The 26,041-nt window shown below is 35.6% G+C and overlaps 1 protein-coding gene across 1 annotated transcript in view; it reads right to left on the bottom strand.

Moving 5' to 3' along the window:
* The window catches only part of LOC109102384 (serine/threonine kinase 11 interacting protein), a 32,939-nt gene extending 8,116 nt beyond the window's left edge, over positions 1-24,823 (bottom strand). The window contains 22 exon segments of the mRNA XM_042725738.1: positions 8,203-8,381; positions 10,630-10,727; positions 11,048-11,148; positions 11,661-11,970; positions 12,059-12,213; positions 14,278-14,446; positions 16,645-16,755; positions 16,840-17,042; positions 18,240-18,686; positions 18,773-18,847; positions 18,992-19,172; positions 20,679-20,720; positions 21,207-21,296; positions 21,582-21,685; positions 22,035-22,164; positions 22,658-22,729; positions 22,824-22,931; positions 23,020-23,115; positions 23,216-23,290; positions 23,539-23,741; positions 24,114-24,181; positions 24,659-24,823. Of these exon segments, the coding sequence (XP_042581672.1) occupies positions 8,203-8,381; positions 10,630-10,727; positions 11,048-11,148; positions 11,661-11,970; positions 12,059-12,213; positions 14,278-14,446; positions 16,645-16,755; positions 16,840-17,042; positions 18,240-18,686; positions 18,773-18,847; positions 18,992-19,172; positions 20,679-20,720; positions 21,207-21,296; positions 21,582-21,685; positions 22,035-22,164; positions 22,658-22,729; positions 22,824-22,931; positions 23,020-23,115; positions 23,216-23,290; positions 23,539-23,741; positions 24,114-24,180 (3,016 nt within the window). The 5' untranslated portion in view covers position 24,181; positions 24,659-24,823.
* Between the last annotated feature and the right edge of the window lie 1,218 nt (positions 24,824-26,041).

Genomic DNA, 26,041 nt, shown 5'->3' with positions numbered 1-26,041 from the left:
ATATATATTTGTTCTATTTTAGCTAATTGTTTAGTGAGAATATCATGTTTAAGTCATTATTTGTACATGAGTAGAGGAATTTTTTTTTAAAAAATGAAGAGGTGTATGTTTCTAACCAAAATGTAGGTCTACACACTGAGCGTTCATAATATTTTTAATAGGCCACCTGTTGATATCAGTATGTTTCATGTGAATTTATTGTCTATGGCTCCATTTCTGTAACTGATAATAAATAAATTGCGTGTTGTCACGTCTATGGTAAGTGAGCCTGTGCAATATTTACAGAAGCAGTCAATAAGTTTTCTACAAATTTATACAGCCGTATAATGTAGCCGTCAGCTTCAGTATGGCATCAGACAGTGCACTATTGATTCCCTAAGGAACAATTCCCCTCATTCTCTGCTATAAGACAGGGAGAAGATTATAAACTTGTTACATTATCTAAACCAACAACGTGTTTTAGACCCTATACCATCTTCGCTACTAAAAGATGTGCTTCCAGAAGTCCTAGATCCTCTTGTGTATCTTCTGAATATTCATCATTGTCATTAGGATATGTCTCAAAAGCTTTCAAACTGGCTGTTATTAAGCCTCTTATTTAAAAAAAAAGATCCTGGAGAATTAGTTAATTACAGACCAATTTAAGAGTATAGGCAGTCTCCTCACAACTATGTTCTTTCTTAGAAAAAAAGTATCTGTGAGGATATCCAGTCAGGATTTAGACCGTAACATAGTGCTGAGACAGAGTTACAAATGACCTGCTCTTATCATCTGATGGTTGTATCTGCCTATCAGTGCTACTGGATTTTAGTGCTGCATTTGACACTATTGATCACAACATTATTTTGAAATAGACAAGAAAATTATGTTGGCATTAGTGGAATTGCATTGGCATGGTTCAAATCATACTTATCTGACCGTAATCAATTCATAGCAGTGAATGAAGAGGTATCACATCGTTCTCAAGTGCAATATGGAGTACCACAAAGCTCAGTACTAGGACTGTTGCTTTTCATGGTTTACATGTTACCATTGGGAGATATCATCAGGAAACATGGTGTTAGCTTTCACTGTTATGCTGATGATATTCAGCTCTATATTTCTTCATAGCCAGATGAAATGTACCAATTTACAAAACTAATGGAATGCATGGCTGATACTGTATAAAAGCTTGATGACTAGTAATTTCCAACAGCTAAATTCTGGAAAAAAAAACAGAGGTGTTAATTATTGGACCAAAAACCTCTGCATGTAATAATCAAGAACACTGTCTAACACTTCATGGCTGTGCTGTCAACTCTCCATCATCAGTTAGGAACCAAGGTGTAATAGCAATCTTTTCTTTAAAAATCAATTTTCTAGCATTTGTAAAACCACATTTAAAAATCTCTCTGAATTATGACCTATTCTCTCAATGTCAAATCCAGAAATGTTAATTCATGTGTTCATGATGTCAAGGTTAGATTATTGTAATGCTTTATTGGGTGTTTGCTCTGTGCGGTTATTAAACAACCTCCAACTGGACTAAAATGCTGCAGCTAGAGTTCTTGCTCGAACCAGAAAGTATGACCATATTAGCCCAGTTCTGTCAACACTGCACTGGCTCCCTATTAAACATTGTATACATTTTAAAATCTTGCTAATTCATGAATGGTTTAGCTCCTCAGTACTTGAGTGAGCTCTTATCGCATAATAGTCTTTCACAACTGCTGCGATCTCAAAACTGGCCATTTGATAATACCTAGAATATCAAAATCAATTGTGGGCAGCAGATCTTTTTCTATTTAGCACCCAAACTCAGGAACAATCTACCTAGCGTTATTCGGGAGACACACTCTGTCAGTTTAAATCTAGATTAAAGACCCATCTCTTTAAGCTGGGTTACACATAACACACTGTCAAATTTCAATAATTCAAATCCGTTAAAGGATTATTGAGCTGCATTAATTAGGTCAACTGGAACCGAGAACACTTCCCATAATACCAGATGGACTTGTTACATTGTAAGAAGAATGGCATCTACACTAATATTTGTCTGTTTTAATTCATATTCTGAGGTCACCATAGCCACCCAGATCTAGTTCATATCCAGATCAGATGGTCACTGCAGTCACCTAGATCCAGTCTGTATCCAGTCCAGATGGTGGATCAGCACCTGAGAGATGACCTCTACAGCCCTGAATGACAGCGGAGACCGTGTCAACTAGATGAGCTCTAAAGACAGATCCCCAGCAAATACATTGTTGCATAGACAGTCATCAGCACAATACCACGGCAAACTGATAAATCCTCTGCTCAATCTGACTTGTGTTGCAGTCTGGAATTAAACACACCATGCTGGTTTCATCTGGCCAGAGAAGAACTGGTCCCCCGACTGAGCCTCATTTCTCCCAAGGTTTTTTCCTCCGTTTTTATCACTGATGGAGTTTCGGTTCCTTGCCATTGTCGCCTTTGTCTTGCTTAGTTGGGGACACAATTTCTGGCAATATTGTTGACTTGATTGCACAGACACTATTTGAAGAAAACTGAACTGAGCTGGATGATGACATCATTGAATCAACAATTAACTGACTTTAACTGAAAAATCTACTACTGTCCTCTCGTCTTATCAGCTTAACTTTGTACGGTTTAACAATGTAAAACTACTTTGACAAAATGTATAAAGCACTATATAACTAAAGGTGATTTGATTTGATTGTCTCTGGATTTTTTTCCCCCCACATGACTGTCTTTCTGGACACAATAACAGGGCAAATAAACTTGTCTCAGCACTGTCCAACTTGAATCACACTGATTGATATAATGGGTGGGAATCGGTGTAAATGTGATCAATCTTAGAACTAAATTGACATGCTCAATTTTAAAATGCAGACTAAGCTGTAAGTGTTTCTGAGTCAAACTGGGTGTAGATACCTGCCGTGTTTTTTTTAACCAGTAATGGTATTGGCACATTTTGATAAGGACATCACTTAGATTAAAGTACTTGCAGTTTATAAGAATCAGTGATTAAATTAACCAGATGTTAATTTATTAGATTCTCTGATGGATTCAGTTCAGTGAAGCATTCATCAGACTGATTTAAACTGGTAACTTGTCTTCTTGACCTATTTATGAAAAGAACTGGTTCACAGGAGTCCTTTTCCCTATAACAGACTACACTGGTTTAACTGTATGTTGTTTTGAGTTCAGCCTGCAAAGGGTGTCACAATAGAAATATCAATATAGATTTTTTTTTTTTTTTTACCATTATGTTTTGGTGTAGAATCTTTTTAATAAATCATATTCAATACAGACTGCAAACTCACATTCACAACTCAAGGTAAAATGCTAAATTTAGCTGAACAAACAGCAGCAGGGGAACCAATGCTGAAAAGCAATGCAGAAAAAAAAAAAGGTTTTCAGAAAAAAAAAATGACAGAGTACTGTTAAACTGAAAACAAACTGGCAAAATCAAAAAAAAAATCTCCTATTCATCTCATATATTCACCGAATAACAAAAGATCAACAAATAGAAAATCTAAATAAAATGGTTCTAGGTTTTGGTTATATGTGTCGAGTTGCATAAGTGCTACTGTAGAGCTCCATTTGCCAATTAATTGGTGTGAATACTGTACGTGCTGTGGAAATCATCTCTCCTGGGTGGAGTTCACATAGTGTCAACTATTGAGGCACCGCAAATATTACAGAATGAAAGGGAACATGATGCGTGTCTGTTTGATGGCTTGTTGTCAAAAATGAACATACACATGCATGAGTTTGTGAGAAAATGTATTCTGGGATTTTTTCAGATTGTGCAACTGACACACCTAGACAAGTGACTGAACACACACAGAGGACAGCGATCTTCAGTCTTGTATGTTTGGCTTAAGTTTTTTAAAGAATGTCAACATTAATGAGTCATGAATAAAAGACAATGTGCAGCTTCTGTTACTAGTTTTAAAAGACAAAACACTACAAAGACAAAGAACTGCATTCTCACACATCTAATATATATATATATATATATATATATATATATATATATATATATATATATATATATATATATATATATATATATATATATATATATATATATATATATATATATATATACTGCTATATGAATATGTGGGCCAGAACATTAATAAAATCAACCCTCCCCCCCCCCCCCCCATCTGTATGCAGACAACTTCAAAATGTCATTCAAAAGCAATGATGGACAACAACAAAAATATAAATTAACTCAAACTATGCAGACAACTTCAAAATGTCATTCAAAAGCAATGATGGACAACAACAAAAATATAACTTTACTCAAAAATATAACTTGCTCAACTGTGCTCATCTACTCATCTTAGCATTAAGCTCATCCTCTTTCACCTTTTAAACATTTTGGTTATGAACTAATTTGACGCTTTTGAAGAACAAACACAACATAACGCAAATAATCTAAATCAAAGAATCGAAAATTTTTGAGTAAAACATCATAATGTCTTAATGCAGAACGGAGGCACATAAATATCCTTTCTAGTACAATCATTAACACTTTATTCTTTTTGTTTCTGCAGGTGTACTGATAACCACAAAAATGAAACAATCAAATGGTTTGCTGTGAGAAAAAAAAAATGTTCAGTTTCATTGTTCAGGTGAGACAATGTGCAGACCTATTTTTGTAATGAGGTCAAAATTTAGTTTTGCCCCTTCTGTATTGTGGTGTTTGTAACACCCTTTTTTTTTTGACAGGATCATCTGTTTTGCCACAATATGTAGTGAAAATTAATACCCATTACAAGAACACTGAGATGGACAGGTAAATATACCCAAAGGTGGTGTTGTGTCTGGTTGCAACTAGTTCCTGCAGTGTGTAAGAGCGTCAGATATCTCTCAGTTTCTACGATCACAGTGGCTGTGCCAGAAGGTTATTGTTTCTACAAGTCTCCTTTTTAAGCTGGGTGCACTGGTGTTTTGTCAGTGATAGTTCATACCCTGTCTGTTCCTCTATAAAGATAACAGCGATATGGATTTCAAGAGTTGTTTTAAACATTGAATTAACAATATTTAATAAATGTGTACAGCATTTTGCATCCATAAGATTGTGTTTATGCAGTAAACTGTAAATCCAAGTTACCTTACAATGTTTCCTATACAGTCTCTTGACCACAAATATATATAGGATATAGGAGTTGGCTTTAATACAAACCACCACCATCACCACCACAAAGGATGACTTCATCCAAGGAGAGCAAAAATAATGTAAAGAATTTCATCCAAGAAGCAAATATATTGGTTCACTTTGACAAAAATAAAAAAATAAAAAACAACAACAACAACAAAAAAAGATTTGTCATGATGAGCTGCTAACCAACTGCAGACCTGCACTCTAAAAAATGCTGGGTTATTTGGCAACCCAGCGCTGGGTAAATATTGGAAAGAACACATGCTGGGTTATTTTGGCCCAGCTGGTTGGGTTAAATGTTTTTGCCCAACATGCTGGTTTGTTTTATTTAAGTCAACCATTGTTTAAAAATTACTATATTGCTGGCTTAAAATAGGCTGGAAATTAAAAATCACACACGGAATTACTTGAAGCAACAGCAATAATTAAAAGATTAACACTGATTAATAAGCAAGAAAATTGAATTTTTTTGGGTGAATACAGCATAATTTAAAATATTACATACATTTAAACTAGAGGTCGACCGATATATCGGTCGGGCGATATATCGGGCCGATATTTGTCATTTTTTAATATATCGGCATCGGCCGATATCCATGCTTAGTAGCGCCGATTTAAATTCAGGCACGTCGGCAGGCAGCCCCGTGTTATTGCTGCGGTGGAAAGTGCTGCTGCCGCATGTGAAGGACCCCAAGCTGAAACTTTTGGAAGATTCAACAACAGTAGGTGGCAGTTCTCACAAACACTGCAGTGTGATTGAGGGCTCCGTTACTCCGCCCCGCTCACAGACAGCACCGTGCTCGGAGAGACAGCTGTCCTGGAGCAGCCCAGAACGGTGAATGACATTTGTTCGGAAGCATGGTTTGATGCAGACAATAGCCAGGTTTCCATCCAACTCATTTGCATTTAGGGATGTCAATATTTGTTCATTTCCATGATCGATCGTCGTTTAAATTAACAATCAATGAATAGGCTTAATGCTGCAAAATGCGTCTGCAGTGGTATTATTATGTGCAAAAGCCACTCGGAAAAAAAGCTTTCTCACCCGAATTAAAGGGGTTTTTAGTCTGATTAAAATGCTAGTAGCCGGACTGTAAAATGAATATGTGATTATGATCATTTGATAAAATGAAGGGAGCGCGCTGTACATTTGAGATCATTTTACTTTGTTGACTGTTTCCCGTCAAGGAGACCGCTGAATGCACCTCTTTAAATGGTTTTGTGGTGCTCGTTGTTGTACTATAGTATTAAAAATAACATGATCCCAAACGTAACTGTGGCACTTGTGGCTGTACTGCGCAGTCAGTGAACTGCTTTTTTCACATTAAACGTTTTATGCGAGTATTAATGACCAGTACTTTATTTGATCCTGTTCTGCAAAATGTTCGATTTTGAATTTTTGCATTCCGGTAGGCCCTTTTTGTTTTAAAAAATTCGGCATTTACAGTGCATTAAATCGTGACAGTGGGTGTGTGCGTGCAGACGAGGACGAGCGAGCGCGGGTTTGGCTAGATGTGTTTGGAGGTTGTTGCTCACGTCTCGTTCTGCACATATCCAAACGTTTCCATATTCGCAATGTATCTGAATGTTAAACTATAATATTTTAAATTTTTTTAATGTAAACTAGACGGAAAAGATCATCCTCTTCACATGAGCAAAAACGTTCCTTGGCATAACAGCAGAGTGGACCGGTATATTACGGTCTATTTAAACTGACCAGTGTAACCTTTTATATGTTTGGTTGACTGTACTTAATCTTAATAATGAACAGACTGCGATGTAAGTTTGAAGTAAGAATGCACTTTAGATGTTCTGTGTCATTTATACCAAACACAAATGTTGCTGGTTGCTAGTGTGTTTGCAGCACTACTATTATTTATTTTTTATATATATTATTTTTTAATATTTTTCAGTTTAATTGATTTTTATTTATAAAATTTTATTTCTTTTATTTAAATGTATATTTAAGTTTACATTTATGTTCCAACAAACTCTGCTTGATAAAAGCTCTAAAACTTTTATGTAAATGATTGACATATATATATAACCTGTTTTATATATTTAATACTTGGTCAGTTTATTGATTTGTTTGGTTAACTTTAGATATTTTTTTTTTTTATTTGTAATACCGTGCAGTGCACAAAATTAAGATTCCAGAGATGGTTCAAGTCAGTGCTCAATAAATGATGATAAGTTTAGAAATGTTGTGCATCCACTTATTATTAGTGTGACATTTTAGCATGCAAATCAAGGGGAAAACTCCAAGATATCGGCCCTAAAAATCGGCAGCACATATCGGCCATCGGCTGACCCTGACCTGTAAACATCGAATATATAAAAATCACATATCTTCAATCATATAATTTAAACTTGTTTAACAAGCATTATAGAAATAAAAACATAACATTTAAAAGAAGCATTTTAATTTAAGTGTGTTCAATCGTTCTCTCTAATCCCTTTTCACTGAAATAGTGCTAATTCTCGTGTCGGTGTGTTGCTGAAATCGGAGCCGGTGATGGGCTGCTGTTCGCAGGTGGAACTGCGAACCTCAGACCACCGCCTCGCATTTTACTCATAGCTGAAAGATGCCATGACTGATAACCTGCCCATAAACAAGCAGTACTGATATTTAATAACATATTTTAACATTAAATTAAATTATATTCATTATTATATCAAATAAAATGATTTATGTTATGCAAGGCAAAAGGTTTTTCCATCATGCGAAATGACCGCTGCTGACACATCTGACTGACTGACATCTCGTCCTTAAAAAAAATAAAAAAAAAAAAAAAAACCAACACCACAATAAATACTAAAATATACCAAAAATGTATTTAAACAAATAAATTTTTAGAGTGCATAAATTTACCCAGCAGCTGGGTAAAAATATTAAAACCAACCCAGCATTTTTTTAGAGTGTATTAAACCAGCCATTGTTCACATACATTTTAGTGCAGTTTCTTAGCAAGTCTACTAAGTGCTATTTCTCATTTCCTTCTAAAAATTTTCTAAACCACATAGCATGCAAAAGGAAGTCTTGCCTGTAAGCTTGCTGAAGAACCTTTTGCAGCGGGCACTGTTGCGCACTAGTAGTGTGTACGCTGCTCCACCCTCATCAAACTCTAGGTGGATACTCTGAGAGCCCAGACCCACCTCCAGATAGCTGAGTTCACACAACCGATGGCTTTCTCTTTTCCGCAGCCAGTCTGAGGGTTGCCCTCTGCAACAGAAATGAGAGACAGTGTGAGGAAATGTAAAACACATGAAAAGAAAGTTAAGAGAAATGGAAAGTGATATGCTTTTAAATCATTAGTAAAGCTAGCCATTTCAATCGTTTCTGTTAAAAACATTCAATTCAGGATGTGTATAATCAATGAGATTTAGTGGAGATGGCTTAAAGCTATAATCACTCACGGTTAAACTTTAACTAGAATTGTTAAGCCGGTAACACACTGGACAAAAAGCTCCATGTAGCATCATGTTGAGGGTGTGACAATGCACACGCAGTATTGAACGCCAGACATCATTCTGTATTTGCTTTCAAAACTGAATCTATTACCATGCAGGCAAAAGTTCACTTCAAGAATGAACAAGTTGGTATGTATGAAATTGGCTGTATTAAAAAAACAGCAGCGCAAACAGCAATGCAAACTGAAATATTACAAGGGCGATGTAGTGTAAGAAGCATATACTTTATTCACTCAATATTCAGCAATATTACTGAACTGTTGACTGTACAGACAGCAATATTATTGACTGTACAGAAACCATTGGATGATAACTGAACAGAACTAGATGATGACACTGTTTTCAGGGCTGTTTTATAGATGAATTGAACTACTTTTACAATTGATGATCTTTACACATTTATTGAATGGAACTAATCAACACTAAGCTGACCTCAGCTGAACAATGACACTATTGTTTTGTTAGAGCTGCTTTACAGCAGAACTGATCTCTGAACAATTATTAAAACATTTCAAAAAATGTGTATTGCATTATGTGCTATACAAATGTAGGTGACCTGACTTGATGTTAAGCTGTCAAATCACAAAACTTGAAAAAGAAAAGTCTATACACAATATACATTCTAACCTGGTGTGAAGTCTGTATGGTCCATAAGAAATGTTAAGAAAAACTAGTAGTTTGGTGAGTGCCACAGTACGTGCAAATTCATTAAAAACAATGTGTTCAACTTTTAGACATGTGCAACCTCATTTAAAGTTTTATGGAGGTCAACAACTGTTCATCCAAAAATAAACATTTGCTGAAAATGTACCCATCATCAGGGCACACAAGATGTAGATGAGTTTGTTTCTTCATCAGAACAGATTTGGAGAAATTTACATCACTTGCTCACTAATGTATCCTCTGCAGTGTATAGGTGCTGTCAGAAATTCTATTGTCCTCTCAGATTAAATTAAATTTATCAAGGTGTTTTAACTTTAAACTGTTGCTTCTGGCCAAAATGCCAGACCTTAATTCATAATAACGCATCCTTCAGTGAAAATGTCCAGCCTCTATTGTCCTCTCAGATTAAATTCCACCAACTAATTTGATTATAACTGTTTTTACTTGTAAATTATGCTTGATCTGTGCATATTTCTCTCCTGATGCAGCGGACTTCTTCACTAAAGAAAGCAATATTATGGAAAGAGGACTATTTTTGCCAGAGGACTATCTAATTCGGAGTAATAGTTTGAGGTTAAAAATGTCTTTTGATGAATTTATTACAAATACACAGCTTCTCACTTTACAAGAAGTTAATTGATGGACTGTAGACATGTCGATTACTTGTGGACTATTATGATGCTTGAGGATGGCTCTACCGTCTTCTGTAGAGATGCTTTACAGCGGAGTCATATCTTGCAACATCAACACTGGTATTGAACTAAATTCAATCAACACTGAACTGATTCAAGCTGAATAACGACATTGCTGCTTTTTGTAAAACTGCTAATAAATATCTGATTGATTAAATTCACCCTGTTATTGATCTGAACTAAGCCAACACTGAACTGACTTGAGCTAAATAATGAAACTACAGCAGAATCTTAACTGTCTACATAGCTGAGTTTCCATAACTGATCCTGTGATTTACCTTTTTATCTTTTTGAAGTTGCTTTGACACAAACTGTATTGTGTAAAGCACCACAGAAATAAAGGTCCCATTCACAATTTACTGCAGAGGATTCATTCCTGAGCAAGTGACATATGACTATGGTGAGTCTGCTGATATAAGAAAATACAGCATTCTTATTAATGTGATATTGCTTAAATATAATATGAAAAACAAGTATGGTGAATGGGTGGATTCTATTACTGCACAAGTACATTTACCCTGCTGACACATAAAACCCACAATATTACAGAAAGTTTCAGTGTTTCTTTTTTCTGGACTACCCATACCCAGCTGAAAGCTGCTCTTTCAAAGCCTGCATTAAACTGAAGAAATTCAAGTTGCTTACTCAGACTGTGAGGTTATTTCTAAGATGTAGATGTACTGGTCCGACACAACCATAAGGGAATGGAACTCCGCTACATCCCCAAACTTTACAATGGACATCTGAAATCAAGTGAAACAGGAAAAAATTAATACAACTAATTCCAGCTTCTCAAACAGAATGAAGTAAAATAATGAAACTAAACTGAGCTGTTCAGCAGTTTAGAAAGTTAACAATAATAAAAAAAAAACACAAATTTTCCAAACAGTGAAGAAATGTAAAGATGCTTTCTGGATATGATATGGCGGAAGATCATAAATTTACTTTTATAAATAAAAGATCTATCATGGATTGTTGGTTTGTCTAGGTAGATATCCTCTTTAAATGTGTCTCTACATTTCTGGTTAATTTTATTGAGGGCATTTTATACAGGTTATCATGCCTTTAAAAAGCAGCGAAGCTCCTCTTCTCCCCCAAACACTTCCACATCCAGGAACAGCTGAAGCCGATGGTCCACTGTCTCTGAAAGCAGGTCAAACTGAGCTGAAATGAAAATTATGCTAATGTTTAAATCTCTCAATGGAATAAAAAATTACAAGCTACTATGCCAAAAAAAAAAAAAAAAAACTAACAAACTGATATTACAACAGTATACAGGTACCCGTAACATCAATATCTTCAAAATTAGTTCACATGGCCAGGAAGGCCTGCCAAACATTTAATTCTCTGGTACCAATTTAATATGTGGCATCTACAAATACAAGTGAAAAAAGAAAACTTCCTATAATTCTATACTTTTAGTCATGTTTACAAAGCTCTCAGTTCAGTCAATGATTTTCAAGGCTACATTAGTTTGGTCAATGAGTTTCAAGGCTACATTATTTAACTGGCAATCCTAAAACAGGCCTGGGTCCAATAACCACAGCTTTTCTTGCCATTTCCAGTCAGAGTCTGAATCCTTTTCAGGCTATTTTTTTCTTCTTTTAACATATTCTCATTACTGTCCCCCATTTTAACAACTCTTCTGATCTTCATCCCGAGAGTGGACCACCTACCATTGTTGGAGCCTTCTGTGCACTTCGGTGATTGTTGGTCCTGATGTTTTTGATAGCTGTTGTAGTAGGAATTGTCAGTCACCTTCTCCTTAAGCTCCTCTGAGCTACCCTGTCTATCAGTTGTGATAAAGTTGATTAGTTGAGAGGTTCTCTGGTCAACCCATGTCTCATTTTGATTAGTCAAACAATTAGACAGGAAGCTATGGGCTGTGTGGAAGTAAGATGCAGTTTCCTCTGTGGAGGCCTCTGAATGGTGAGTTGAATGGAGGGGGCTGCCACGGGATTGCAAAGACTGTCCTGGGACCAATGCCTAGAGGAATTAAGCAAGTTAAGTGAGTACAAAGAGAACATTAACATTACACTGTCAATATCAAGTCAAAAAGAGCATAAACCCAGACCTCATTGTGCTTGAGTTGAACTGTGCTGTCCCTTTCATCAAAGGTGAAGTATCTGGCATCATTCTGTTCAAATGGTGTACTGGTGGAAGGAGCTGATTGGGCAGCCAACTCAACTACATGATCACTATTGCACTCTGAGCAGGTGACAGTACAGCCTGAAAAAATAAACAAAATAAGGTATATAAAGATAAATGCTCCTATCTTGAGACATCCAAGACCCTCTAATACAGTTCAAGTGTTCAAATGGCAGCAAAAAAGAAAATCAAAGACCTCCACCTATGCTTTTCAAGGTAACACTCACTACAGGACAGAGTTTTCAACATACTCTTCCCTTCAGATTTATTTTAAGGATGTTAATGCTCTTAAAATAAACACCCTCATTGATCTCTGCCCCATGCAGAACTAACTATGTGTTTGGCCCAGATGATCTGCAGGACTCCAAGCAAACAGACTGAAAGCAGCTGAACAAATGTCCCAGAACCTCCGGTTTGCGTGTCAAAGCACGTTTTAAAACTATGCAGCATGCACTGCAGAGGAGGAGGATGAACTGTGTATCAACCCATTCATTAAAGAGAAATAGGCCTGCAGGATGTTACAGTGGGTTACGCTGAAAATAGGTCACATGATAAAATTATAGGCTGCTTGATGGAGTCCAAAGAAAAAAAAGCTCTCACACCCAATGTTTGGCAATTATTCCGTATTCATGAAATTCTTTGGTGGTACATTTTATCCAGGTCCTCTCATGCTCCAACAAGACAATCGCCCACTCATGGTAAGCCTGATTCATCTTTTATGATTAACTCTATCTTGTGCTGAAAGCTGGGATATAAAAAAAAGTGCAGCCATGATAATAACCAGTATTAATCTACTGTTGTAGTCCCTACTATTCACAGTTTTCGGTCACATGACCGGCTTGTAAATCTGGAGCCAAAACATCCATAGAACTGCAGGACAACATCTGTTTCACAGCCGCAAATATTTTGATCACCTCTCAAAAGGACAAAACAAAGGTATTTGAAAAAAATGGGTTTGTCCCATAGCTAATTTTACACAATGATTACAAAATTTGTCTAAAAAGGTTTTTATTTAATGAAACAAATAGCCTTATTCAACTATTATTTTTAAGCTTCTTTTTTTCTTCTGGGGCCTGAAATGGAGAAATTTGGGTCAATACTGCTAATTAATATTTTGCTGAATGTGTTTTTGTGCTGGCACCTTGGCTGGTTTAGGACTGTCATGTCAAATCAAACTATTCGTTCAAAACGACTAAATCAATTAGAAACGAAACAAGTGAATGGACTGTTGAATTACTGGCTCACATGATTTGTTCAAAAACAGTGCTCTACACTGTTGTATAAAATTTTTAGCATAGGCCTATTTATGTGCTAATTTTCAGAAAAGTATCTTGCTTGTGCAATGAATATAAAATCATACAAATTTATACATGGGTATTTTTTTTATTTCATTGCTTGAATTATAAGGGCATTCTGACTGCATTCTAATGGGCTTCATCGCGCAGTGAATGCTTCTGGAACGCTTCTGAAGATGTGTTTTTCTTTGTTTTTTTGCAAAGTCGCGGTCATACTCTACTGTCATCTCTCAGTCCCTCACAGTCACATACAGCACAATGACATTATGCCAGGGGAATGTCTTTAAATTCTAATCAAGGAACAATCATACCTTTTCTGTTGTCTTCCTTTTTATGAACTTCAAAAATTTTGCTTGAAGCATTTTGCATGAAAAAAGACGGAGACTTGCTTCAGCTTGTGGCAGCTTGTTACAGTACCGAGTTCTGATTGGCCAATTGCCGCTATTTAGTTCGTGAATTATCATAAGTAGAGAATTTTAACATTTAATCTGCACGATAAATTTTACATAATACACAATATTATTAATCTAAAGGGGATGGTTAGGGGGAATGCTTTTTGTCATTTTTTTCCACCAGGGGGATGCCACCCCCCCTCAATTCGAGCCCTGGTGATGTCACGTGAAAACTATCAATTGTGGCATATTAGAATACGGTGTTTAATTGCAAGGAGGTGGTGGCAACCAGAGTCATGCTAGAGTGAATGATTGTAATTGCTTTGTGCTGAGAGTTGCATGTATTTGTACCACTCCCTGGAATGTTCTGGCAGGAGTGTTTGTCCGCCTATGCTTCTAGGGCCTTGCTCATTACAGAAAAATAATGATCTTTTTGATTGTTAGGGTCATATGCTTACGGTCATTCCTTAGCTCATCCAGGTGACTCAGGCTGCTGTCGGATTCAGTGGCTGGCTGACAGAACTCAGTCTGACACTTTAGGCACTGTAGCCAAACTGTCTCTGGTCTCTCCTCATATACCTGTTGCTTGTTTTCCTCCACGACTCTTGAGAGAACCTCCAATAATACCTGAGGAGTCAGAATTCTGATATTAATTAATATCACATTGCTTTAAATTTTAAAGTTTCATCAAAAAGTCAACAAATTGTGGGAATGTGTCAAAATACATTTTGTAAGTGCATCCTTTCCAAACACTGCAAAGACTCAGGTTGCATACAGTAGGTTGTGAAACCGCCAATCACTTAGCCTGTACTTAGTGGTGCAACAATCAGGAATTTTGAGGCTGATACTGATCACATTGTTTTTTTTTTGTTTTTGTTTTTTAAATGCTAAGCTTTTTCAAGTGTATTGCAACACATTGACATTAACATTCATAGAATTCACATTAGGAAACACTAACATTAAATTAAAATCTAGTTTTGATATGCTGGAAATCAGTAAATACAATCATATCACATGCAACATAGATGGGTTAAAATCATGCAGTGGAAAACAATAAATTCAAAGATATATTTTCTGTCTTCGTGTGTGTTTTTTATTTTTATTTTTATTCAAACCACTAATCAATAACTAACCAAACATGGTGCAGTTATTGAAGATTAAACTGTTGTATAACACATCATTTTGTATACAAACATACATCTCGATAAAGATAAACAGTACTGTGCAAAAATCTTTTTGCAGTAATTGTAATAATCCAGTGAGATTTTTGTATACACAAGCAGTCTGACAACAGCCAGCACTAATAGCACACGTACATCACAGAGACGTCTGAATTTACTTATGCAAAATTTTTTTTTTTTAGTGTTTGCTATTCTGCAATACGTCTATAGGACATTTCCTCTCAGATGTCAAATAGACGTATATTAGATGTTTATGATTTAGAATTGACATCTTACAGATGTCTGTCAGATGTTTGTACACAGTAGATGCTTTCTAGATCAAGTGATCATTAACAGACATCTTGCAGATGTACGTGTGCTATCTGGGAGTGCTTCACACAGAGATCTGATCTCACCAACATCGAGTCCATCTGGAATTACATGAAGAATCAGAAAAAAACTGAGAAAGACTAAATCCAGAAGAACTGTGGCAACGTTTCCAATACACTTGAAAGAAACCATCCTACAAAGCTATAGTACTGTGTAAAGTTTTAGGCACTTGTGTAAAAATGTTGTAAATTGAGGATGCCTTCAAAAATAATGTCATAAATAGATTTTATTTATCAATGAACTTCCATTAACTACATCAAATCAACATTTGGTGTGACAATCCTTTTGCATTTAAAATAGCTTTTTTGTTCTAGATACACTTGTACATAGGTTTTCAGGTAGCTCTGTAGGAAGGTTTCTTCATGGGTTTTTGAGACGTTGCCTTGGTCCTTCTGAATTTCTTCTTGTAATTCCAGATGGACTCAGTGATGGTGAGATCAGATCTCTGTGTGGAGCACTGTCTGTTGTCAGGCATGCAAAAATCTCACTAGATTATCACAATTAATGGTAAAAGGAATGTTGGGAAATGGAAACTGATACTTCCTACTAACACACTACAGCAAAAGATAGAAATAACTGGTTTAAACCCTTTTTTGGTGAAAATACTAAAGGCCTAAGACTTTTGCACAGTATTGTTTCTCTGTAGATAAAAAGTAAGAAAATAAAATCTGGACAAAACATTGGAGGACTGAAAGAGCATATTTGAGTAAGACGGCGATTGTGCATAAGCGCACAAACTGCCTCTTTTGCCCCAAACTGTCTGAGGATCACGATTAAAGTCACATCAAATTCTGCCACAAAATAGAAATTAGACTTTTTCCCTAATGTCATTAGATGACAAAAGTCGCACTTGATGGCGAATACTTCTATGTCTCTAGCATTGCTGATATCAGGGACATTTCCACTAATAAAAACACAAATGATGTGTTTGATATATCAAAAAATAACATAAATAGCATATATTAAATTCTTAATATCAAATATTTAATTTCTACTAGCAAAAACTATTACTGATATCCGTCACTGAATTTTCTGAATTATTAAATTATATACCTTTGCAAGCAGATTTTTTACTTTGTAGGATATACATTTTTAATATCAACTATTCATTTTTCACTAGTTAAAATCCTAATTCTTGATGTCAGAAATTGAATTTATACTAAAGATTTATGGATCAGTGCACCCCTATTTCTAATATCTGTTGTCATTTTAGGATTATATCCCAAGCACTAGTTGATAATATCTGATTGTCTAATGATGAATGATCCTCCTGACCTGTAATGCTTCCTGTGGCTTGTCATCCAACATTATGTAACAACGTTTACGTCTTTCACGACTAATGTACCGGAAGTGGAGCTCCAGGGCTGGGTGAGTCATCTCCACCTTCTATAAAATTTAAAAAGAGAGTGTGAAACTCAATAAATCATATTATACAGTAGATCCATATGAACAGAAAATATGTCATCTGACCTCCAACGTGCAGGTGGCCTCAGTGGCGATGACATCCTGCAGACTATCTAGTTCCACTCGTGTTTTAACACACCCCTGGTGCATGTCTACCTCCAGCATGTGACCCTGTCGCACTCGTAGGAAAAGCGGTTCAGAGGCCCTTTTCCGATCTCTCTCCATGTCCTCTAGGACCAGCCCCACCAGCATTGGTCTGCACAGGTCAACTGTTAAACAGAGTGCAAGTGTAATAGAGTTATAGACACAAACTAGACAGGTTATAAGACAATGAAAATATCATGAAGAGATAAGAGATATCAAGATTTTTCAAGCAAGTACCACAATCCTTTTAGCACTGTAAATACACAAACAAATATTTGCAGAAACAAAGTAGCTCCAAATGTTTGGTCCACCACATTTTTGTCCTACTGCTGGTGTTACTGTGTATGGTACTCAGAGTTGAAGAAACTACTTTAAACGTTAAGCTTGCAAAAACACTCAAGCTACGAAAAACAAATGAAAAAGAAGCCAACTACAATTACTTAAGAGAACAATATTCCTGAATACATTACTGTTCAAAGGTTTTGGATAAGTTTTTTTTTTCTTTTAATAAAATCTTTTATTCAGCAAGGATGCATTAAAGGGGGTCATATGATGTTTTAAAGATCGTTATTTTGTGTATTTGGTGTAACAGAATATGTTGACATGCTTTAATGTTAAAAAAAAAAACATTATTTTTCAAATACTGTACATTATTGTAGGTCCTCTATGCCCCGCATCTCTCAAACATGTCATTTTCTACAAAGTCCCTCCTTCTGACAAGGGCAGTCTGCTCTGATTGGCCAACTGACCCAGTGCATTGTGATTGGCCGAACACCACAAGCACTAGTCAGAAATGTAACGGCCCTTTCCATAATCGCGAGCTTTATCTTTCAAAATAAATGTAAATGTAAAGGCCGTTAATAATTAAATCAGCATATAAGAATGATTGCTGAAGGATCATGTGAACACTAAAACCTGGAGTAATGGGTGCTGAAAATTCAGCTTTGCCAAAGGAATAAATTGTGTTTTAAAATATATTAAAATAGAAAACAGGTATTTCAAATTTAAGTAATATTTTACAATATTACTGTTTTACTATATTTTTGATCAAATAAATGCAGCCTTGGTGAGCATAAGAGACTTTTTTCAAAAACACTGCACATCTTACCAACCCAAAACCTTCAAACAGCAGTTTACATAAAAATAAATAAATCAATAAACAAATCTATCAAGTGATATAATGTAAATGGAAATGCCACACTGAAAATAGCCATATGCATTAGTGAAAACCGATAATGTGGATGGTAATATCACATTTAAAATATCAGTACATAAAGTATAGTTATCAGTATCAATGTATCCCTAGGAAAAAACAAACAGACCTCCCCTGTCATCATCTTCTTCCTCTGGTGGTGGTTTTGGGTCAGAGTAGGCCTCAGTTGTAGCCTGAGTGTTTCCTAGACTCGTCTCAAGAGTAGATTCAGTGTTCAGGGGACTATGGCCTGTGCACTGCAAGGTGGACTCTGTCTCAGGCTGCAGGTCTGTGCTCTCCATCTCTTCTTTGTCCTCATTCTCTTTCAGTTCAGAAGACAGCAGCGGAGGGGGGAGCAATTGCAGACTGGCTGGAGGTGTGTTAGTTTTAAGCAGGGGGGGTGCGGGAGAACAGTGGCTGTTGGTGTTCACTTTAATGGTTACACTGTCCACTACTGGGAAAGCTGGGTTGACTGGAGTATCATCAAGGTGATGCTGGTAGCGTAGCCAGTCCTCTCCTAACTGCTCTCGAAAACTGTCCATTCTCTCAATATCCTCCTTATGGGGGAGGACAATATCTGAATAGAATCAAACATTTCACATGAGAAGCGTAACACATATGCTTAATAAACACACAAGCTCACTTAACTCATATTTTCATCACCTTGTAAAGCGGACTGCACTCTGACCTCATGGTCTGTGTCACTGGGCTCTGAAATACTGGCTCTCCTCACCCTTACTGTTCTGCAAATGGCAAAAATTTGCACTTGTCATGATTCATGTCATGAATCAGATCTTAATTTTAGGGTGGCTTCGCATCATCAACAATCATTTTCATTTAGTTTAACTGTGTACCACAAAAACTTCCGGCCACATTTTAGACATGTGCTTACTTTGTTTCTCCTCTTCCGAACTCTGGTCACTCCTGATATGCTTACAGTCAGACTGTCAGTCATGTCCCCACCTCCACTGGACACTTCCTGTCCTCCTTGGTCAGGTGCCATAGAAACTTGTTGAGAAGTGCGGGACATCTGACCAACCAGCTGTCCAGGTTTAGGTAAGATCTGTGAAAAATGTAATAAATAAATAAAAATTAAATATATATTTTTTTTAATGTCACAAGACCCACAGAACTTATGTGTATAATTTTGTTATTTATTACCAATAAATACAGACCATAAATGAAATCTTATAAAAAAAAAATATAAAAAGTCTACATTTCTCATAAACAGAAACAACTGTTTATTAACCTGGGGGACAGGGTTAAAGGTTGAGTTTGGTCAATACCAAATACTTCTGTGTAAAAATGGAATGAGTTAATTGATATCTTCCCACTTCCCACCAAGTCCAAATAAAGTTACCTCTTGGGCGTTACTTGTAATAAAAAAAAAAATATTGTAATCATGCTAACAGATGTGTGTCCAACACGGCTAAATATTTTTTGAAATTAAAAGTAGTTTTTTTTTTTTTTTTTAACATTTACAATATTAGTTTTCTCTTTTATTTACTACAGTTTATTACAATGAATTGAATATCTTGTGAGATATGTCAAAATAAGTGACAATATCATTGCATCAACATTAAAAACAAAACAAAAACATAAATAAAAAACATCTTTATATTTCACTTTTTCTACAAAATTACATTACAACATTAAAATAGACATAACAAAAAAAAAAAATAATAATAAACAAAGCCCTTAATTTTGAACCTCATGATATTTTACTTTGTTATCAAAACCCATCTTTTTCTGATAAACACATGTATATTAGTCAAAAAGTCAAAAGTATTTCAAAAGAAACCATCATATATTACATTTTGTAACACTGATCTTAAAATAGATTTTGAAACCCTTTCTGATATAAGATCACAAAATAAGAAGCTTATAAAAACAATACAAATTCTAAAACTTTTCAAATTTATGTAACTGCCCTAATGTATATTTTTTTATCCTGTTTTATTTTTTCTTATTTTTATTGTTTTTGTTTATATGTACGTTTGTATTCAGTTAGAATTTTTGTTGTTGCTGTTGTTATGTTTTGCATGCTTTGAGATGTGCAATGTTTCCCTGTTCACATTAAGTCTTTGTGTGATGGAACTGAATAAAGGGAAAAGAAAAAAAAACCTTAACAAATCATTATACTGTATGAACACTGGGTGTCACTATCACATGCAGTCAGTGAAGCACCATTGACCTAAGTCAAAGTAAGTGTCCAAAAACACGAATATATGAGGAAACATCTATCTATCTGTCTTTTAAATTAGTTGTCACATATTAAACATTTCTGAGTCATTGTTAAACGTGATTCATTTAATATTTTTTTCATCTTTACATCAGATGTCATGTGGTTAAACATTTACTAAACACTAAATGTCATTTAGTGATTGTTGGGCCATGCCTGCAGCCAATTACAGTTTTAAAAAGACCATTTGGTCAGAGGAAGTAAAGCACTTTGTTGCCCACTATTCTATTGTAAATTAAAAGCAGATTTGCCTCCCAAAATAGAGCATGAGAAACAAAGAGGGTGGAATGACCTGAGAAGACACATGAAGTAACATTTGATACCCACCAGCAGATCAGACTGGGACAGAGGGGTGCCATCCAGCTGGAGCTGAAACTCAAGCAGACATTATAACGTCAGCTTACAACTCTAAAACATCTGCAGAACAGCGAGAAAGATCTACAAGCAAACATCTCACTATTTCTTTTAAGAATGACATCAGAAAAAAGGGGGCACTGGCACCTCCCTGTTGTTGTTATGGTAAACATGAACACAATCAATGATGTAGATATACTATAGTTGCTAATTTAAACATTCATTGTAGCAATTCAGAGACTGCTTCAGAATTTTGAAAGCCACATCATATAAACAGATCATACTAGATAAGCTTTAACATGAGGACCAATTAAAATAATAACTTTGAGGATGTGCACTGTTTATAGTTGTTCGCCAACAGAGAACGTCTCACCCCTTGGCAAGCAGCTCGTATGATCAGTATGATCTATACTAGATAAGCTTTAACATGAGGACCAATTAAAATAATAACTTTGAGGATGTGCACTGTTTATAGTTGTTCGCCAACAGAGAACGTCTCACCCCTTGGCAAGCAGCTCGTGGAGAGAGGTGGTGTATAGTCAATACCCTGTGTGTCTTCTGAAAATACAAAGGGTTTCCCTCCAAAGTTAACTGAAAAGAGATCAGAAAACAGTCAAAGTGGTTTATAGGAGAAGACAAATGAAAATAGGATATATTACATTCTTCAGAGGAAATTATTCATATTGGGATTGTACAATAAGATCCAGTTGGGTGAGATAGAAAACGTAGTATTCAAATGTGTAATTATGATCAGAAATCTGTAACTGTTGCATCATAAAAATGCAAAGACTGAAATCTGAGATTGAGGATAATCACTTTCCTATAATTGAAACAGTTTAAGCTAAGCATTACTTAGACAAGGTGCGTTTATCTTACTATATTGAGATTATGAAGGAGGGACAGAGGTGCCAACTGAGAATGCTCCATAAGAAGGTTATAAGCCAGGTCAAGAGACTGAAGTGATGACAACTGCTCCACCCCTGCATTTAGGATAATTCATTTAGGTTAGATTAACCTTTATTTTAGTAAACTAAAACTGTTTATTCAAACTAATCACAGTTTGTTACACTATTCAAAAACACACAAATGGTTGCATCACATATACAGTATTGTATATGTTACATAAAAATATGCATTGAATAGAATATTAAATACCATTTTAAACAATATACACTAAAGACCATGTTGTCAAATGATGTACTGACACTCAGTTAACATTCTCTTAATTTATTTCAAATTGTTCTCAAAAATTTTAAAAAGCCACCATGTGTGTCGATTAAAAAGCTTAAAATAAATTCAACATTTAAGGGTGATAAATGGAAAACTTACCATTGATAGTTTCCAGTTCATTGTTTCTAAGGATCAAGGCTGTGAGTTTGGCTTGGGCACTGAGGCCCAGCACTGGTGCTCTCTGGAGGTTATTATAGGCTAAATTCAGATGCTCCAGTTCAGTAAGAGGTGATGGAGACAGAAAAGGTATGAATAAATCCATGTTGTCCTAACATTTAGTATACCACAAATCTAGGGGGGCCCTGAATCATGCAAAAGGGCACTGCCCACTACTTGTGATATCATGCATGAGAATTTGTATTAGGTGTGCAATGGTATCCCTTCACTTACGTAGACAGAAAAGGAAGAAATAAATTCACACTATTCTTATTTTGTCCAATTTAGCATTTTTAAAGACTACCCATCTACCACCCATTACATGATTGTTTATTATTTTGGCTAATTTGATTAAACATCCAGTTACCACCAAGCGTGTAAAACTCCATTTATATTAACAAAAGCCATTTATATTAACAAAGCCATATATATTAACAAAATCCATTTATATTAACAAAAACACAAAGAAAATTGACAAAGAATTGTGAAAAAAAAAATACCTTCTGTCTAGTACTGGTAATGAAAAAAAAAAAAAAAAATACCAAGCAATAACAAACACAACCTACCTTCAAAAATTCAGCACAATCTTGGATCTTGTTGTGGCTCAAGTCAAGCCACTTCAGGACATTCAACAGACTCTAAAACAATTTAGAAAATTGTTACATGCAGATTCCAATTTCTGTTACTCTATTTAATAACCTATTTTATAAGTTTAAAACAAGAGATTCTTACTAGTGACTCGTCAAGATGGGAAATGGAATTGTAACTGAAATTAAGGGTATGAAGTTCTAACCAGGGTAGAGCTGAGCTAAGATCGCCTCCACACAGAGAGAGAAGCTCCTATAAAACACACACACAATTACATTCTGTATGCAAACATGGTTAAATTTATAGTCACTGTGCCAGTGCTTGTTGGTGCAAAAATTACCTCTAGAGAGCTGACACCTTTTGAGCAAGTGAAGACTTCCAGCTGAGAATACACTCCTCTAAGACCCTCCAGGCAATGAGGAGGAATACGCTTGAGCTAAATACGATAATCAAACAAAAAGCACCATTTAGGATAATATGGCAGAATAAAGCAACAAACATAATTTAATGAATTTGGTTGGTTTGTTCTGAAATACCTCTAAATGTTTGAGGGACTTGAAAGGGAAGATTTTCACAACATACTGTAGTTTCACACCAGGTGGATTAACAAGCTGTTTTACAGACATATATGATCAAATCATTGCAACAACAGCTCAGTGTATTGGATCAATGCAATAAGGATTAGTCAAGACACTTACACACTTAGTTAGAAATCTGAATTAAAGGAAGGTATACCAAAATGTAGTACTACTAATTAATATGGAATACATTTTTTCTTCTGTCTATCAATATCAAGCTCTACTCCTAATAAGTGCATAATGTCATAGATAAATCGAAGCATCATCAGAACCTTCAGTACCTTGAGTGATACGGTCTTCTGCAGCATGTCGAATAGGAACTGGACTTCCAGCAGGGAGGCAGTGTCTGCTGGGTGGGACGGCAGGGCCAGAAAACCATGCTGATGTGTTCGTGAGAGAAGGTGCCGCTCAAAAAGTTGTGTCAGGTGCTGTAAACATCCCACTTGCAGAGTAAGAGTACTGGAACCATCCAGTACAGAGTCACCTATACAGAGACCAACATAATACATTGCTTCAGCATGCGAAGCATACTCAAACAAATGCAAAAGCACTCTCAGATTCGATTGACTATCTCTGTCAACATGCAAACATTATCTTACATAGCAGTGACCAAATTTGCAGTTATAAATATGGATTACATTGCTTTGTCTCCATGTCTTCAACATAAAGAAAATAACATTCAATTCTCAACTTGAATCCTTCTCACTCCAAACCTTGCAAAAATCTAGATGAGTGACTGTGGACAACATCTTTGTTACATTATTTTTTTTGTTTGTTTTGTTTGTTTTTGCCTGGAACTGGGCCTGGTGTACCTGCTGAAATTAACAATGACAAAATTTCAATACTGATTCTATACCATTATTTCGCAGTAATGTGGCAAGTCTGTGTACAACCGTTGTCTGATCGGCCTTAGCGGTTGACATCCTAAAAAGGGTGAAACATATTATATCAACAGAAATATTCCAAACTACTGCAAGAAAAAAAACAATTATTCTAATCCGAATATACATAAAGAATATATTTATCATTGCTATAAAGACAGGACATTAATTTGGGTAATAAAACAGGCTTGTAAAATTACACGTAGCATAAAAAGGGTGGGATTTCACACCCAGACATTCATCACGCTGTTTCTCTTCTGTAAACACATGCAAGCCGATTGTCATCTCTTCCTATTTGTGTTATGTAAGCTAACGGTAATTTAAAGAACGCCATATTATTATTATTTTTTACCACTATAAAAGAAAACTCAAGTATCTAGACAAGCTACACAATGTAAAGTTACCTACACTGTTATTTTAATATTGTTAACCAAAAATAATTCGACACTGGTAACTCTTCCTGACGCTCCAACTGTTGTGTTGGTCAATAACTGTTCTTACGAAATGCGCTAATACATACCTTATGCTTCAAGAAATACGTGACCCGTAGCCCCAAATAACGTTATACCCGGTTTTGTACCGGCATTGGGATTCATGGCATTAGCTCGGTTTAACTCCCTTTAACATTTGTGGACATCCTGATAGCAGTCATATGATCTTGTTTCTTAAACGTACGGCGGCCCGAAGACGCCAAATAAGCGAATGTTTAACTAAGCGCGCCCTCCTGCGTCTTTTACATGCACTAAAAAAACAAAGAGAAAGAACTTGTATTTTGAAGGTGAGCTGTTTAATGGCCTGTGAATGTTAAATAAACTATCCCTTAAGACTTGAACTGTGATTATTTGTTTATTAATACTAAAATAATAATAATATTTTTTTCTTTATTAATTTGCACTCACTACTGGATATCACAGTCAAAACTCTTATCTCACTATCTTGACATTTCCATTTTTACAATAGCTTAAAGTGCAACACAGCAAAATCTACATTACCAACCTGATTGTGTAACTGCTGTTTTTATGGTAGACATGTGCAATATGTTTGCTCTCTCTTGTCTTATTTCCACACTGACTGCTTTTCTTGGAAATCAAACACCATAGGAAACAATATTCCAAAGAACACACTTTAGTAAGTGTTTTAACATATACATTTTAATATGCAGTCACATATATTAAGAAATACATAGCCTATATTTGAATATTATCTTCATTAAGATAATATTGATTAGATAGGCTACATTTTATGAGACACAAACAAAAATCTCTGTGTTAGCCACGTACAGAATCTCCCTCTTTGTCAAGCCAAACTTTATCCCTTCTATTATATTTGACTTTTATATATTAAAGGATTTTTTTCTTCTGAATTTTGCAGACTCTGACTACAAAAACAAATGTTTTTGCAAAACTGTGCAATCTGCATAATTCTCTAAAATAATAACAATAATAATAATCACTGATTCTACATGCCTTGTATCTTGGTAATGTAAAAAGTTTCTCTAACTAATTTCCAGAGTGGAGTATGCTGTATAAAGGTTCCTCGGGGCATTAGTGTAATTTATCTCACTTGTTTACTCAGAAATGTCCTTGATGGAGAACTGCACTTAACCAACTGGAGATACTGTGGCTTATAGCCCTCAGAATCCTACAGAAACCCAGACTCTTTACAAACTCTGGGTACACAGACATGGGTTATGAGCCTGTAGGTCTACAGCTGGTTCTTTTTTTAAAAAGTGACACATGTGGTTCTGCATAAACACTCCTGCTTCATCACGACACCCACATGACCTGGCATTTCAAAATTCCCCTTTCTCCATCAAAATCTCCAAGGCGAAAAGGAAGACTGCCAACCACAAATACATAAAATGCCATAAAAACAGAAGGCACCCACAAAGAAAAATAATCCT

Source organism: Cyprinus carpio, chromosome B6, assembly GCF_018340385.1.
Source record: "Cyprinus carpio isolate SPL01 chromosome B6, ASM1834038v1, whole genome shotgun sequence".
NCBI classification, from domain to species: domain Eukaryota; kingdom Metazoa; phylum Chordata; class Actinopteri; order Cypriniformes; family Cyprinidae; genus Cyprinus; species Cyprinus carpio.
The sequence above is the reverse complement of the archived record's forward strand: the minus strand, read 5'-3'. Positions and strand labels throughout refer to the sequence as shown.